We start from the raw sequence: 17,657 nt of genomic DNA, 5'->3' as shown, positions 1-17,657 counted from the left end.
AATGAATGAACCTGAATGAACCTGAATAAACCTAAATGAATGGAAAAATCTTATTTATTTAATTAATTTAAATGAAAATAGAGAAACGCAAAGAAGCCGACCGGTCGGCAAAGAAAAGAACCGCAAAGAACGGTATCTATATAGGATTTATGCTCTATATAGGATTTATGCTCTATATAACTCTATATAACTCTATATAACTCTATATAACTCTATATAACTCTATATAACTCTATATAACTCTATATAACTCTATATAACTCTATATAACTCTATATAACTCTATATAACTCTATATAACTCTATATAACTCTATATAACTCTATATAACTCTATATAACTCTATATAACTCTATATAACTCTATATAACTCTATATAACTCTATATAACTCTATATAACTCTATATAACTCTATATAACTCTATATAACTCTATATAACTCTATATAACTCTATATAACTCTATATAACTCTATATAACTCTATATAACTCTATATAACTCTATATAACTCTATATAACTCTATATAACTCTATATAACCGCGCAAACTCTATATAACCATGCAAACTACCACATTCAATCAATAAAATTCCCACTAAAACCAGGAACCACAGCGTACCTGTTGTATGTATGATGTGAAACAAAACAAAAAAAAACACAAAACGAAAAACACACCGCCAAGTAAGAGTAAAAGAATAGAAGTCCCTAACCTACCTATGTAGCTAAATTACCTTACGCCCTAGCCTACCTATATAATAAATTAATCTCAATCTCACCTGCCTATGTTTCATTAACTTAACTCAAGACTCATGAAGAAAGAGAAAAAGGAGTAAAACAGAACATAAAATATTACCACACAAACAAACATGATGTATGTATGTGTGTATGAGCAACCGCTAAAGAACCCACCTAAAATTAAAAAAATACAAAATACAAACATACAAACCACAGACAAACATATATAGCCCGCGCAGCTCTATATAATAAAATAAATAAAAAATAAATAAAATAAATGAGATCAGGCAGACCGCTTCAAGCCTTAGGCGAGGCAGAATGCCTGATCTGATTTTCATGTTTTCTCAGCTCCTATTTATACTCGTTTCAACCATACATTTCCATCATTTCAATCATTCACATCAGTAAAAAACTTATTTAATGTATGAACTACACTATTATACAGTTTTAACCACAATGCTAACCGTACTAAATTGACGTCATCGATCGAACGCCTTCGAAACTTTCTGATTGGCTGGTTGAATCTGCTATATTGCTTTTTATATAAACATATAATCTTATTAATTATATATATATATGTGTGTGTGTGTATATATATTTAATATAAATTTATTATAAAATTATAAAATCAGTGCTACATATTAGTTTGAGACCACACCTTGCTTAACATCCGATTCCAAGCCGAGCCAAGCCAAGCTGAGCCAATATGCGTAGATTTGTAAGCACTTTTATATTATAATTTTCCTCGCTTTATATAGGAATATCCCAATGTAACAAATTCTCCATCCTATTTTAAAAATTTTCATTGATGCTTTTTATCAGTCAGGTCACAATCATCATCATCGATATCGCGATGAAATCAAATTGAAAATTTTTTAAAACTTGTTGTATATGTACGCACGCAGTTCAAATTTTTCTGGGAGAATTCAAAATAGTTTGAGACCTCACCTTGCTTAACTTAACATCCAATTCCAAGCCGAGCCAAGCCAAGCCAAGCTGAGCCAATATGCGTAGATTTATAAGCGCTTTTTTATCAAAATTTTGCTTGCTTTATAAACGAATATCCCAATATAACAAATTCTCCATCCTATCACAAAAATCATTATCGATATCGCGATGAAATAAAATCGAAATTTTTTTTAAATTGTTGATAACTAGTAACTAGTATATATTAAAAAGTTCAAAATAATTTGAGACTACAGCATAACACAATTGTACAATTTGAATGTGTAAATACAACATTATTAATGTATTATAACTACGCATATATATCTATCCATTTCTTTATTTAGTTCTGCTCATTGCTCATTAATTCCATGGTTCTGCTTGCGTATGATATTTGGTCAAATTTATTTGATAGGAATTGAATATAACCTTAATACCGGCTGATAAACTACCATGCAGTAAAATAACTACTGTTAACAAGACGTCATTTCCTCCAACGATTTCGCAATGATATCGAATTGAGAATTTTTTTAATTTTTGAAAAATTATCTTTATTCATTTTATGATACTACTTTGTTCAATAAGATACCGTTTGATACATATAACTAAAATAAATATATCGGCCTTCACTCACTTTCATCAGTCGAACATGGAGCTTACTTCTGGAGGGGAGTTGGAGGGTGATTTTTTATCGTTCGAGTCAAAAGTTACGATCGTATATTTACCATGATATTTACTAATTATGGAATATTGTTTTTATTTAAAATGTTAAAATTTTAATATTTTTTAATTGTTATTCAATGTGGTAATTAATTACTTTTATTTGGTATAAATTTAAAATAATATAATCGACATTACCGAAAATAATTAAAAGTTGAAAAAATTGAGATTCTTTGCCTATTCCTGCTTCAACCCATAAATAGTGTTGTGTATTGCTAAACAGGCCCCCCATGAAGTTTACTTTTAATCAGAATAAACGAGCCAGTTGTCGGTAAAATTATTTGTCGTAACACCACTATTTAAATTCAAGTTTTCGCCCGATTAGTCGTAAAACGGTTTATATTTTATTACAAAATTACATATAAGACTTATAAGTGCATGTGTATTTTATTACATATAAGTGTAATAATTCATCTGATTTCTGACCAGTCTAAGACTGCTGCTATTGCCCTTCTCCTCATCAGAATGGCCAACTTTTTGGTAAAACGGGAGATAGGTACTCCTATGTCATCGTCCATGTTTACAAACTATCATAATGTACTTTTAATAAATTGACTCCGCCCATTTTAAATTAAACTCTATATACCTATCTCCCGTTTTACCCAACTTTTTTTACTATATTTATTTAATTAAATTTTAAATAGTTAAAAATAAAATAAGTAAATGAATTATTAGTGCTCAAGATTAGTGAAATAATTGTGGTTAAGTTAATCGTTAATGACTGCTGGCTAGAAGGAGCCAAGCTGGCTGATCAGGTGTTTTCTAGAGTTTTTTCTAACAGTTAAAAACTAAAAATTTGTTGGAATCATTGATGAAATATGGAAGGTACTCTTTTAAAATGGACCAATTATTTTAATGGTTGGGTGATTGTTCCTTATATAAATATATATTCATATTGATTTCTTTATTCAATTGCTTAATATTTTAGCAAAGTTGCATTTACTTAGTATTTTAGAACAAAATGAAAATTTCAGATGAAATTTTTATGTTTTTAACGTTTCAAATCCATTCATTTTGAAATACAATGCTTACATAAATATCTAGGTTGGCAGCCGAGATATTTTATTCTGGAAGATGGCGTACTCTCCTATTACTACTCGCAAGATGACATCAACAACAGTTGCAAGGGTTCCATCAAAGTTGCAGCATGTGATATTAATGGTTTATTTTTTTTAAACTCTTTTTTATTTCAACTTTTATCTAAAAAGCACATTTGATATTATGACAAAATTGATATTGACCAGCTCACAGTTCTGATCCTACTCGACTTGATATTGTTGTCCCTGGCGAGGCACATTATCATTTGAAGGCAGCCACACCGCATGACAGACAGTTATGGCTTGTTGTTTTAGGAACTTGTAAGGCCTGCAACAATAATGCTGGCTTTCTTATTGGCAATCAAGGTTTTGTTATCTTTAATGATCCTCATTCTCCATTTAACATCATAATTTTTTATTTTATTCATCATTTCTCCTTAGATAAATTTTTCCTTAAAACTGCAGCTAAGAATGATGCTGAAATTTCATCACATGATAAGTTAAAACTAAAGAAATCTGAACTACTCACCTATTATGATATTCTAACTCAGCACACTTACAACATTAAAATGGCAATTAAGGATAAGACCAACCTCGACATTCAGGTAGATATTTTTATATTTGTTTGTTTTTCTATACTAAAACAAATACATCATATAAATCAAATTTATTATTGAATGTTAACTTATTATCTTTGTTCACTTTTAGTTATTAAACGATTCAACAACGTTGATTGGTGAGACTTGTGAAAGTTTTGTAAAGAGTTTGGACGAATGCCTGAGATTGGTTGAGACAAGAAATCACTCATCATCATCATTCTCATCATTTCAGAGCAGCCCTACGACACTTAAAGTACCTTCATTCATTCATTCATTCATTTTTTCATTTTTATCCATCAATTATTGATCAATCTATATATATATATATATATATATATATATATATATATATATATATATATATATATATATATTGGTAATAGACCATAATTTTTACAATATTCTGTAAATTCTACCGAATGTTTGGCGTTAATTTGTTTGTAGTTCGTTTTTTCAATTTTTCTCACTAAAGTTTTTTGGTGAACGTTTAGTTTATTAAAATTCAAAATAAACTTATTTTCCGAATTCATGCTGCAAATAAGGCCATATTTCGATTTCAAATGAATCATCATCAGAGCTTTCTGCTGTTTATATGGGGAAAAATTGACTTTGTCAAAATGAACTTAGATGGAGATTGACTTTGTCTAAGTCTAAACTTTATATATATATATATATATATATATATATATATATATATATATATATATATAGAGAGAGAGAGAGAGAGAGAGAGAGAGAGAGAGAGAGAGAAACACAGAACTAAAATTACTAGACAAATTTTTGACCCCAATGTTGAAATCTTACATTACAATAACAACCTTTATAATTTACGACTAGCCATATCAATACTCATAGAACAAAGACATCCGATAATAAATATTCAACAACCGGCAATTGGAATTGTTCCTACCAATAATTTTAGAAATAAAGGAATCGTCAATAATGAAAACTCGTAAAAGTGTTATATTTAACGAAGTTGGAAGTTGTAAAACTAGTTAAATGAGCGTTAAGTATACACTTTAAACAAAAAAGGAATCAGCAAAGTGGAGTAGAGACGCAGTTTATATATATTTGAGCAACTAGGCACATGCACAACATATCAATTTGAACACCGAAGATGGTATTGGAATAACGAAAAAAGCTTTTTTGTTCTTTCATGCATTAAATAAACAAAAATTTTGGTTTTGATACTTGAAAATGATTTACGATCAACCGTTAGAAAAGTCGAAAAGTTAAATTGGAAGTTAACTAACGCCGAACATGCTGTGATTTTCATCAATAATCGCATATTGCAAATGTTTGAACCAGTAGTTATGCGCTTATCAATGTTGTCTTGCTTGAACTTTATTCCTTTCATTTTTTCATTGATTGTTTTTCATGAAATTTTTGTGAAAATGATTGAAATTTTGTTAACAATGATGTAGAATTCATCGTGGGGTTCTCAACCTCTTCCAAGGCATTCTGCATCTATCGACAGGTTTCTGTCTTTTTTTTGTTCATTTTTTATTCTCGCTCTTCTCACACCTTTTCTCTCTCTCTCTTTCTTTCTCTCTCTTTCTTTTTGTTCATCACAAATTCTTAAATTTATTTAAGAACCAATAATCTAAAAATTGTGAGACTGGCAAGAAACAATTAATTAGTTAATCCCATGGCAGAAAGAGTTTATCAAGAGGAGCGTCAAAAGAGAAAGAACACTTTCCCTTGTCGTCTGCTGCTGCTGCCGCCGCTGTTAATTCCGCACATCACAACAACAACGTTTCTGACTTCTATAACGACGACGACGATGATGACGTCATTGTCGATGATGCAATCAACAAATTGTCCACGTTAACCTCGTCAGCTGAATTTTATTATAACTCAGTTGATAAGGGCAATAACGATAATTTTAATAGCATTCACACATTAAATGCATTGAACAGCAGTTTAAAATTGAACAAACATAACATCTCGTCGTTTTCATTATCGTCGTTGCGTGATGTACACAACGTACAACACATCCCTATCTCCCCAACCACTGAAAATGTTCATGTGTCTTACCATCGGGACAGACCTGCTGACGGGGAAGTTAGTGAAGATAGTGGTCGTCCTGCTAAGCTGTCTACCTTCTTTAGTCAGATGCCTGTCAGGTTCGTAATGTTAAACTCTTCTATTTTTTAAGAATACAGGACTGAATGAATTGAAATAAAACTAAAATAATGTATAATGAAAGTAACTTAAATAATGAATTTGAATAGTCATTTGAGAATGAGTGCAATGATGAATCATTAATTTAAAAATTCGACAAACTCTTATTTCTATCACCACAATATATTATATGAGAGGAGAGTGTCGCACATTTAATCAAACTGCATCTGAGATGGTCAGACTCAAATAATTCCAATTAGAGATAGTCTAAAAGAATTTTAAAAGCCTTTATATTTTTCGATTTTTGAATACTTGAAATTGTTGCGGTGTAGTAAAAATAATAACATTATTGTTATTATTAATCTTAATGTTGGGTATAAAACTTATGATAATATCACAACGAAATTATATTTGAAACACAAACGAAAAAGTTTTGCAGACTTGAAATTGACGACAGACTCTCAAATACCAACAACGACCTTCCTTGATGCTTGCAAATCTTTTCTGCATATATTCGGCTAGTTTTCCTAATTTATTATATTTTATGGAGAGAGAAAGAAAGAGAGAAATAAATAGGTAGAGAGAGAGAGAGAGAGATATCAATATTTTTATATTTTACACACTTTCTCATTGGTTAACGCTTTTAAATTGATTCAATCTACTTTCATATATTGTAGATAAGTTAAACCAGCCCGCCTTCCTTCCAGCAAAACTCGACATGTCTTCCAACATAAAAGTTAGTACAAATTTTTTCATATCTAATTTAGTTTTTTCATTATAAAATTCAAACTTTAAACTTAAATAATGACGCAAATAACAACATGAAAATTGATTTTTCTTTATATTAACTTTTTTATTAATATAATAAAATTACCTAATCAGAAAATTCATCAGAAGTATCTGAACAATCCTGTGAAATGTTCAACCATACAAGACATCGTCCGTTATGAGATATCCGCCAACCAATCAAACAACGCAAATTCAGCCACTCAAGCAATTCTCTGGCTAACCAAGTCATTTTTTATTCGTTTAGTTTTCTCTCTTTCCATATTTCATATTTTGTTCGTTCGTTTGTTTGTTTTTTCATTATTTATAAGAATAATGTCTGATCACTTGTAAGGACAGGTCGCTAGAATTTGTGATGAGGTTGATGGAGGAGTTGATTAGCAGACCAGAAGAAGAAGACATCAAGACAATAATTTCACAAGTTTACAAGAATGTTCTCATGAGTTATCATGGATGGGTTCTTAGAAGCGCCTTTTCAGTAAGTTTTTTCATTTTAATCCGTTTCATAATATTGCTTTTTATGTTATCTTATTCGTATTAAACAAACTTTTCAGTTTTAAACTCACTCTGAAGGATAATTTAAAATTTTTAGATAGCTTCATCGTCGTCTCCCTCCAAGGAAGAAATTATTCGATGCCTTTGTACAGATAGCAATCAATCAAATAAGGCAGTTTTAAATTCATTGGTGAAAGATTCAGAGGATTATATCAGTGGCTTGAAATCTATAATTAACCTGCTTCAATCGTACTTTCAAATACACAATTTGCATATTGATATTGATGAATCTATATAATGTTAATCTAATTTTTTGTTTTGTTTTGTTTCCTTTCTTAATTCATTCATTTCCATTTTTCTCGACATCTTAAACTTACATATTCATTTGTTGGATTGGATTGAATTGTAGTTTTCTAATCGCACGTATACACACATTATTTATTCCGTCTAATTTGTTTTTGTTGAATTTCTACTGTATTCTGTCTGGTATTGAATTTTTATAAAGCTTTTTGTAATATTTTTCAATGAAACTTTGTGGTAAATATCAAATTATTTTCCAGTATATAAATTTCGTATTGAAAGGTAGTGAAAGGTCTTTCAAAATATAAAATTTGATAATAAGAATTTGACAGTTTTTTTTTTATAAAACTAACGTTTAGATCTTTATCAATATTTTCCTTAGTAATTAAGTGTCAAAATTGACTGCGTGGGATATATAAAACAAGTTAACCGCTATAAAATTTTTAGTGTTCTGAAATTTAGTTATTCCGGAAAATAAACATTTTGGTCCTTTTGCATATGTCTTGTCGTCGGTTCGTTGTTTTGTTTTATATCTGTTCTGATCCGTATTAATTTTATCATTAAATTCATTTTATTTAATTTTTATGGCATCTTTGCACCATACGCTTTTTTTTACAAACTAAAATTAAATGAATTTTTCTTTTGCTATTTGCCCATTTGATTTAATTTGATTAAGTTATTTTTCTAACCATTCAGACATGGTTGACACGAAAAAAACAAAAAAGGCGGCTAGGCCGGTCACCGTTCTCCCACTCACGAAACCTCGCAAGAAAGTAGCTCACGTTGTTGAAAAACAAGTCAACGGGGACAAGAATGGAGGCAAAAGATTGGTGGTTGTACGAAGACAGCCAAGGTATTTGAACACTCAGGACAAGCCATGGAGAATGAGATCCCACAAGAAACCGTTCTCTCAACATAAACGTTACTTGAGAAGTTCGATTACTCCAGGAACTGTTCTCATCATGGTTGCTGGTCGTCATAAGGGAAAAGTCAGTAAGCTGAGTTATTTAATATTTAATATTTTAATTTTTTAAAAGTTATTGAAAAACATTAATTCTTTTTATACGCTGCATTGTTCTCTTATGTTTGCAGAGAGTTGTGTTCTTGAAGCAGCTTAAATCTGGATTGCTCTTAGTTACTGGTAAGAAATGCTTTTTTCATATAAATTGTATTTTTACTAATCTAGTGATTGTTTTAAAATTTTCAATGACACATTTTTAGATTTTGGTTATTTGTATTTAGACCTTGAATCACTTTGCCCATTTAGGACCATACCATTTAAATGGGTGCCCCTTGAGAAGAATCAACCAGATTTATGTAATCGCCACAAAAACCAAGTTGGATATTAGTGCAGTTAAAATTCCTGAGCGATTAACTGATGATTATTTCAAGAGGAAGACACTGAAAAGACCGAAGCACACTGAGGGTGAAATTTTTGACACCAAGAAGGAGGTAGTGTAGCACCTACCCAATTATTTATGTCTTAATATTCGTTTACATTAAAAAGCCTAACATGCGAAATAATTATTTCTAATTCATTTACATCATCAATTTTTAATTTATATTAATTAAATACATAATCACTTACTTTATTTCGAAACAGAAATATGCGGTGACAGAGGAAAGAAAGAAGGATCAGGTTGATGTCGATGGGCAGATCTTACAGGTTGTCAGGAACCATCCTGACAAAAAATTCCTTTTTGGATACCTTGGTTCACTTTTTTCATTGAAGAATGGTGAATATCCACACAAACTCATCTTCTAAAAAGTTTACGAATGTTACTTGCACTGTTAACTAATTGACAGTTTATTGTTTTTGAGTTTTTTTTTTTTTTGAAAAAAAAACTCAAAAAAGAATTTTGTTTGTACATTGCTTTACGTGAACTACAGTAACTGAGGTAATCTTTTTTGGTTGGCCATATCGAGTGACAACAAATATATAAAAGCACAGATCTGTAAAAGATCTAGACACAGATCGGCTGTGAAATTTGTACATTTTTAGATTTAAGTTTGCGTAAATTGTTAGATCTGTATAGTTTCAAATGGAATATAGGGAATGAAAATGCATTTTTTGAGTGAGGGCATTTACAAATTGCTAAATAAGTAAAGCAAATGAAATGTACTTTGCAAAAAATTTATATGTCAACGACTGCAACTACACATTCAGAGAAAAAACTTTGATGCAATCGTTCTGATGACTGGTGGATACAATCACAATATAAATAATATGTACAACAACAAAGTTTGCTGTAAGAGTAAGCATTAACATAATTGATAATATACTGTAAATGATAAATATTGATTTTAGGTACGCGCGAAAACTAGAAAAAACGTTGGGCTGACTAAGCTAAAAATGTAACAAAGTCATCGCATTGTGGGATTAATTCCAAAAATTTCCAATAAATATCGATATGCATGGTGATTACACGGAGATTAATAAGATGTTTGTCGTGCATACGTAAAACATTGAAACAGAAATAACTGCAAAAAACAACCAGACAGTAAAATTATTGCTAATATCATATGAGTAATCGAACTCATCATCTTTGAACAAATTTTACATCACACTACTTTTACTAGTTTACTACTGCTAAAAGTACTCATGGTAATACTAGTGGAATGGTTGAGGTCATCATGTTTCGTACACCAGAGCTTGTTTTATATCAGCATTAATGTATGTTTGTTCAAGCTGCATGGAGAGATGAATGACACAAATTGGTTGAATGGATGATGTCGTGAATGTACAAATATTTAAAAATCCTGTATTAACGAGTGACATAGCTCAAAAACAAGCAGTAATTAGCTTTTGGTATGGTACAATTTCATAAAAATGAAGGGAGAAGTAAAATAATATCTGCAGTGTAGCTGTAGGTGCCTTGTAAAAGGATATGACAAAAAATAATTGAGTATCATGTTTCATCAACAAAAAATTTTAAAAAAAACTTAACTCGACAAATGAATTTCAATACGACAATATGTCAATAAAATAAATATGAAAAAATATAAAATGAAACGAAATAAAAAGAATACACAGCAACAAATAAAACAAAACAAGGAAGTGTGGACTAGAAAATATTTTCACAATCTTTGAATGATCGCCCCCAGTACAAACCAGTGAACAACCATTCATCGTTGCCTGACATCTCGTCCTTACCCCATTTGAACCACCTACAATTAGGAAAAATAGGGATGCACTTTGAATAAATTCTTATATTATAAGTGTTAAAAATCAGAAATGTCAAACAGAATTGTACGATAACGGTGAAAAAAATGTTACAGTATGCAGCAAGAATGAGAGTTGTACACAAATTTGTACACGTTCACATTCACAAACTATACACAAACTTGGCTTCATTATCTTTCTTATGAATTTTTCTGTCTTTCATCATTGCTCTCTGTTTCTCTTCTATTCTTGTCTTCTCGGAGGCAGCTTTTTCTGTCATGATAGTAATCACTCATCAATCATTTATCAAAACAAACAATCAATCAATTATTTAACAAAATTAACTAATCAATCATTTATCGAATCAATCTATCAACCAACCATTGAATCATTTCTTACCAGCCAACCAGCTAACCAATATCTCCTTCTTCCATGGCTCTTACATCAGGTCTGAATCTGGAATCAGTTGGGGGCAATGGTGACGATGATGATGTCGTTGGTGGTGATGATAGCTGGGGAGGCAGTTCATTCAAGGTCATTGCGAATTTTGTAAAGTTGTAATACTGTTAAAGTAAGACAAGGAAAATTAATTATTTTCTGTCGAACATAAAAAGCAAACACAACAAAGAAACATAAAACGTACAACAAAAGAACAAAATTGAAATAATAACAACAATTAACAATGAAATTGAATAATATTGGTAACCATGCTTGAGTTTTGAGGTCTGGGTGTTGCCTCCCACAAGCACTTCTGATTAGTCAGATTTAAATTAGAAGACGAACCTCTGCTAGGAATGACCTCAGATGGGGACTGCCAATCAAATAGACATTAAATAAATTATTAGGTTAGATTAGGTATTTTATTTTAAATAACGTTTGCTTTGCTACCTTCACAAGATTGAATGGCGACGGTGATCTTCTGATGGTTTTGATGTAAGCCTCGTAAGTGCCAATGTCGTAACTGTACAATGCATCCAACCACTTGCCGTAGAGGGCTCTCGTCTTCTTCTGACTGTTAAAATTATTTTTCATTAAAGTAACTGGTCATTGTTTGACATAATTTGTTAAAATTATCGTCAAAATAACGACTAATTAATAATTAAATGAATGAATAAATTGTGTGTAATCATTTTATTTTAGAGTAAAAAAACGTAAGAGATTAAAATATAAACCTGGAATCATAAAGGAATCCTTCAACTTTGTGCACATCCCTACCTAAAAAGTCAGCTGACTTGAAGTTCAGTGTGCATTTCAAATTCTTTGTCCTATTTGTCACTTCCATTGTTCCAGACTGGATGTAATAATAATTTTAAATTCATTCATTCAACTATTAGCAGTTGATCACGGTAATGAATGACTATAAAGATGTATGAATGAAAATGTCTGAAACTTACATGTTCAATCCAGAGCTTGCCCACAAAGATATTGTTGACAGAACAGTTTACATTGTGCCACGTATATATTTCTTTATGCCTGGTGTTTTGTTGAAATAATTTCAGAATTATATAACCCTTAGTTACATGGAGAATTATATTGAATAAGTATGAAAAAACAATAAATCTCCAGTACTTATAAGTAAATAGTTAACATACACCAATTCAAAATTAACAAAACAAACTACCACATCTCTGCAAACTTTTTCAAATAAAGGGTAATGGTTCCTTTGGGCGTGACTTCAATGGACTTCCCCCAGAATTTCATCTTAGGTTGAATGGAGCCGTGAAATGTAAAGTGGTCACCCTCGCCGTGGAAAGCACTGACCGGAGGATGATGACTCACCTGTTCGCAAACTATTCGAAAACCCATGTCTGGTCTGTTGGGAGTATATTTCAACATACATATTTGCGATAAATACAAAGTATCCAACATTAGAATGTTCATTTTCATTAAAATGTTAAGATAAAAGAAGCAAAATACTCATCATAAAAAGAAAGATTAATAACACTAAGAATCATTTTAAAAATTTCTAAGGAAAAAATTTTTCAAGAAATTTTTTCAAATAGAGCAGTGAATAATTAGAAGAGTAATGATTGAATAGCCATAACTGGCATAAAACGATTTGATTAAAAATAATAACCTATCCAATTCAAATGTTTCTCCAAGTAAAGGATTGAATGGCTTACCAATTCTTTCCCAATTTGATGAAGTTGCTGAGACTGCAAATGCCGTCACAAGCTTTATTCAAACCAAATGATTGCAATTTTCATTAATTTGTTTCTATTTACCATTCTCTACTTTATATTCAATTGAATAACAACAGTTTTATTAACAAAAACGTGGTTAAGAATACCAAGGGTACTGTTCTGTTTTTTTTCTAAATTGACGAAACACTCAATTATTTTTGGAAATGTGAAATGGTTAAATAGTAGAAAAATAAAGTAAAAATATTAAATATGTATAACGAACCAAACCACAAACAAACTTTTTTTTATTTATGAACAAAATAGATAAAAAAAAACTAAAAGAAACAAAATAAACCAAATAAAAATAATCATAAATATAGTAATAAATGTTCTGGTAAACATGCAGACGACTCCTGTCATACTTCAAGCCTCTCAATAGGATCATTTGATTGGTGGGCAGAGAGAAGAAGATTAGAATATTCCATATATTCAACCATTCTTTGAAGAAAACTTAATGGTTCGTTCAACACTACTGGCATTGTGATCTTGGATAATTCCTTAAAAAAAAAATTCAATCTTAAGACAGAAAAAGACACACAATAAATAAGATAGTCTAACATTTAATCAAAATTCATTCAAAAACTTTTATCAATTTTAAAAAATTCCAACTAGCTACTAGACTAGACCTTTCCAATGCACTGCTTGAGAATGCTGATCACGTTCACATCATTTCTTTCATACATCGGAGCAGGCAAACAAGTTCTAAATGATTAATTAGCCATTTTAGCAGTGCATTATCAAATAAAATAAAAAAGGAAACGACCCCAAAAAAATAAATAACCTACCTGTGCTTGAACGAGTTTCCTTCTCCGGATTTGTGAGTAGAACCATTTTCTTCGTCGTCTTCGTTCTCGATGTGGAAATCAATTAATTTGTTAACAATAGCCATAATTTTGAATGGAATTAAAACTTTTGGAGATTTAAAATCAAAATAAGTGTGTTACGATATCAGAAATTATAAATTAAACAGGTTTTTGTTAAAAATCATTTAAATTTAAAATTCAAATGAGTATGTACCTATTCAGTCGGTATTTCCAACATTTAATAAATTGTCATTCATTTCTTATTTTTTTATGTTATTTATGAATTTTTCTATTAAAAAATTTAATTTTTAGTAACTTAAATTAAAAAAGTTTAAATTGTATAAAGCATATATATTTTATTAAAGTTGTGTTTTCTGGTGACCTAAACTGTAAACTCGAATCTAATCGATTTAGTAGTTGAGGAACAGCACTAATAGATTTACTTTTAAATTTAAAATTAAGTACTCGAAACAATTAAAAACAGTTGCATTTGCAAAAAATTAAATGCTCGAAATAATTTTTGCATTTTACCATTGAAATGCAGAAATAGAATTTTTTTAATTTGGATCAACCACGAGCTATAACGTATTGATAGATATCTACACGAAATTTTACGTTTATGCCTTATGATGATTGAATTGAACGACATAACTACCAATAATCACTTCTCACGCTTTGCCATTATTTTTACAAATTTTATAATTTTTTCTTAGTATAATAAAAGAATATGGTTTCAATGAACCCATTGCAAACATTAAACTAGAACCATATTTCATCACAAATCTTCAATATAATACATTAATTTTGTTTCAAATTTAAATAATCAGTTGACTTTGTATGCATATATATATCCATGGTTGTATGCTCAAACAGTTTACAACGAAAATTGCCACCTATTTACGTGCAGATATAATTCATCATTGAGATATAATTATATTATTTTGTTTCTGGCTTCAACTTACCGCAATTATGAATCATCCGCATAGAGATGCTATGAAAGAAGAATTGAAGAGGAAAGAACTTGAACAAAATTTGATTTCAGCTGAGGATAGATTGGATGAAGTGGGGAGGAACGAGGTGGATCGTTCCGAGCAAATTTGGCAGAGTGTTTTCTTCTTGAACCTCTTCATGATTTTTCTATGTCCTTCAGGTGCTTTCCTCATAACGTTCGAACATTCGAAAGTTTATGATAGTTTAACGTTACTGGACAACTATGACGACGGTTCATTTTTCACACTGATGCTCGTTGTATGCATCATTTGCTGTATGGTTAACATCATGGGAGCCTTGATAACTTGGGTGGCTATCAATAAGGCGAGGAGAGGAAGAATGAGATACATGATTTATGCTTTCGTGGCCTGGATGGCCGCCTGCATTATCATACTTGGAACTACTCTCGTACAGATATTTGCCCTGTTTCTTAGCTTAGCTACAATGTTCAAGGTCTGTGCATTACACTTACCAAACATTAAATATATCAATCAAAATTGTTGAATCCGAAAAATAATGATAACTGTTTAAAAGGATGGATTCGCAATGAATATGATGTTATACGGAAGAGTTCCTGAAATAGCTCATAAAATTCACGACTTTCAGATTGAAGGAAAATGTTGTGGCAGTTTCAATTACACTGAATGGTTTGCAATAACTTGGTCCAACATCATTTCGAAGACCACGTTGAATCTGCCTGTTAGCTGCTGCGATCTCGGCAACTACACAATCGACGAATGTATCATGGAATCTAGATTCGATGTAAGTTCGCCGGAATTAAGAGTGAAAATGATTTATTAATTGTAATAATTTCGATTTTTAGTATTCTTATATTGAAATATTATAAAATAGAGACCTCAGGATCTGACAGTTTCAAACAGAGGGTGTGTGAATACATTGGAATGGTACTTCAAGTACATTTTGATCTTAAGCGTCTGCACGATGGTCACCATGTTTTTCATGGAGTTTGTTATTTTTATGATGTCACTCATTAACCTGCCGAGCATCAAGAGTTACGAAAACTTGCTGATAGAGGAAAGAATCAGAATGATGATGAAAAGGTTGGCCGTTCACAGACAGCTAACAGGAGCCGATGAGGAAGAAGAAAATAAAGATGATCTCGCCGATTAATTTTTTTCTATCTTTGTGCCGAATGACGTCGAAGATGGCGCGCACGATCAATTAATATTTTTGAAATTTTCAGTTACATATTGACAGTTGTAAGGTTGTAAGTAAAAATTTATGCGCTTCTTCAGATGTTTTGAAACTTGCCGTACGATTTACCTACTGTTTCACGTTTAAAATTTTTAAAGTAGTAATAACATGGCAGTGAACGTTGGCGTCGTTAATTACTCACAAAATGCAAAAGAGGAAGAAAGCAGCAGCGAGGACGAAGACAAAAGAGGTAAGAGCAGGCATAAAAAAGTAGGAGACAGAAAGAAACCGAAGCGAACTCCGGTTGAAAAAATATTTAGAGTATTTTACAGGTTAGACGAACAGAACTATCCCACCCTGTGGACAACCCAGTCTTACATCCATATAGTCGAAGCATTCGTACACCTGGTAGCGGCATGTTTTCTCGTTGTTTTGTACCTCTTTTCTGCCAAGTACGTCAGTCTGTATGAAGGGTACAGTGGGGCCTATCAGGATATTTTAATGATGGCCCTCTCCGCTTCAGGCACTCCAATCTCCCTACTGAGTGGCCTCCTCGTTTGTTACTCCATAACTCAGAAGAGGTTGGGCCGATGTAGGTTCAACATCTTCTTCGCGACAGGATCCTCTGCCGTGCTAGCTTTGTCTTCTCTCATACTTACTGCTGTTAGTCTCGGGTCGTTCCTTACTGCTGCCAACATTTTTAAGGTTTGATGTCATTTGTTTTGTTTAAAATTTATTTAAAATATCTAAAAATAATCAAATTTCGCACGAACGTAGGCTGGGTTTTATCAGAACATGAAAAAGTTCCACGCAGATCGGTCGGTTAAAGAAAGCATTGTACAATTGCAGGAGAGTTTTGAATGTTGCGGCAACACGAACTATACAGATTGGTTCACGATTGGTTGGTCGCCTTCCATCACCGCTTCCAAGGTCGGACTGCCACTGAGCTGCTGTAAGAGGCAGGGTACCAATCCCTGCTTTGAATTCGTTGAATTGGAGGTTTTATTTTATCTATTTAAAAAATTTATTAATTTTATTCATTCAAATTAAGATCAAAGTTTCAAATATTCTTCTCCTTATTTTCACATTTCATTTTAATTTTCACTAAGTTTATTAAAATTGTTAATGGACATAATAAGAAAGATGGTAATACAATTGTGACAATGGTGATGATGATTTTGAAGATGGTTGATTGATTTAATATTTCCAAAAGCATTATTAATAAACTCTTTTAACCTCTTAACTTCAAATAAATTTTTGACAACCGGTATATTGGAAACAAATATTTTCAAATGTATTTCAAATGAACAAAAAATAAATCTTCCACGACAGGAGTTGAATTCATTGACGCCATACCACGAGGGTTGCAACGGGAAGGTGCAGACGCAGTACGTAACGTACACGCTGATATCTGGCTCACTGTTTGCACTTTCGTTCATCATCGATATCCTATCCACCGGCCTCTCATACACAAACTCAAAATCTGCTCTCTCTCATGAGAACTTAATTTTTGAAGATCGCATGAAAATCATCCCGCAAAAGCTCAGAGCCAACAGGTTGATGAGAGCCAAACGAAATAAAATAATGAGGAGTTAATTATTCACTAACTTTCGTAGTTGTA

At 31.4% G+C, this 17,657-nt stretch overlaps 5 protein-coding genes across 5 annotated transcripts; 4 read left to right on the top strand and 1 right to left on the bottom strand.

Moving 5' to 3' along the window:
* Positions 1-3,219: 3,219 nt before the first annotated feature.
* Positions 3,220-4,344, top strand: HELRODRAFT_75473 (hypothetical protein; the record flags this gene model as incomplete). The annotated part of the gene is made up of 5 exons (XM_009015768.1): positions 3,220-3,259; positions 3,446-3,562; positions 3,646-3,804; positions 3,904-4,043; positions 4,147-4,344. The coding sequence occupies 5 exons, from the start codon at positions 3,220-3,222 to the stop codon at positions 4,342-4,344; spliced, it is 654 nt and encodes a 217-aa protein (XP_009014016.1).
* A 4,096-nt stretch (positions 4,345-8,440) lies between these two features.
* HELRODRAFT_75097 (hypothetical protein) lies at positions 8,441-9,507 on the top strand (the record flags this gene model as incomplete). Its single annotated transcript, XM_009015767.1, has 4 exons — positions 8,441-8,731; positions 8,835-8,883; positions 9,010-9,194; positions 9,346-9,507. 4 exons carry the CDS (start codon positions 8,441-8,443, stop codon positions 9,505-9,507), a joined length of 687 nt encoding a protein of 228 aa, XP_009014015.1.
* Positions 9,508-10,807: 1,300 nt separating this feature from the next.
* On the bottom strand, positions 10,808-13,792 carry HELRODRAFT_75568 (hypothetical protein; the record flags this gene model as incomplete). Its single annotated transcript, XM_009015766.1, has 11 exons — positions 10,808-10,910; positions 11,088-11,178; positions 11,321-11,468; positions 11,612-11,716; positions 11,794-11,917; positions 12,078-12,196; positions 12,300-12,378; positions 12,542-12,718; positions 12,983-13,080; positions 13,451-13,585; positions 13,715-13,792. Coding segments are annotated over 11 exons (1,257 nt in total), but the record flags the coding sequence as incomplete, so codon positions are not given.
* A 1,068-nt stretch (positions 13,793-14,860) lies between these two features.
* Positions 14,861-16,012, top strand: HELRODRAFT_169963 (hypothetical protein; the record flags this gene model as incomplete). Its single annotated transcript, XM_009015765.1, has 3 exons — positions 14,861-15,334; positions 15,416-15,643; positions 15,734-16,012. 3 exons carry the CDS (start codon positions 14,861-14,863, stop codon positions 16,010-16,012), a joined length of 981 nt encoding a protein of 326 aa, XP_009014013.1.
* A 192-nt stretch (positions 16,013-16,204) lies between these two features.
* On the top strand, positions 16,205-17,632 carry HELRODRAFT_169962 (hypothetical protein; the record flags this gene model as incomplete). Its single annotated transcript, XM_009015764.1, has 3 exons — positions 16,205-16,741; positions 16,814-17,035; positions 17,369-17,632. 3 exons carry the CDS (start codon positions 16,205-16,207, stop codon positions 17,630-17,632), a joined length of 1,023 nt encoding a protein of 340 aa, XP_009014012.1.
* Positions 17,633-17,657: the final 25 nt, after the last annotated feature.

The sequence above is a fragment of the Helobdella robusta genome (genome assembly GCF_000326865.2).
Source record: "Helobdella robusta unplaced genomic scaffold HELROscaffold_16, whole genome shotgun sequence".
Taxonomy (NCBI): Eukaryota; Metazoa; Annelida; class Clitellata; order Rhynchobdellida; family Glossiphoniidae; genus Helobdella; species Helobdella robusta.
Note: the sequence above shows the minus strand (reverse complement) of the source record. Positions and strands in the feature narration are given on the sequence as shown.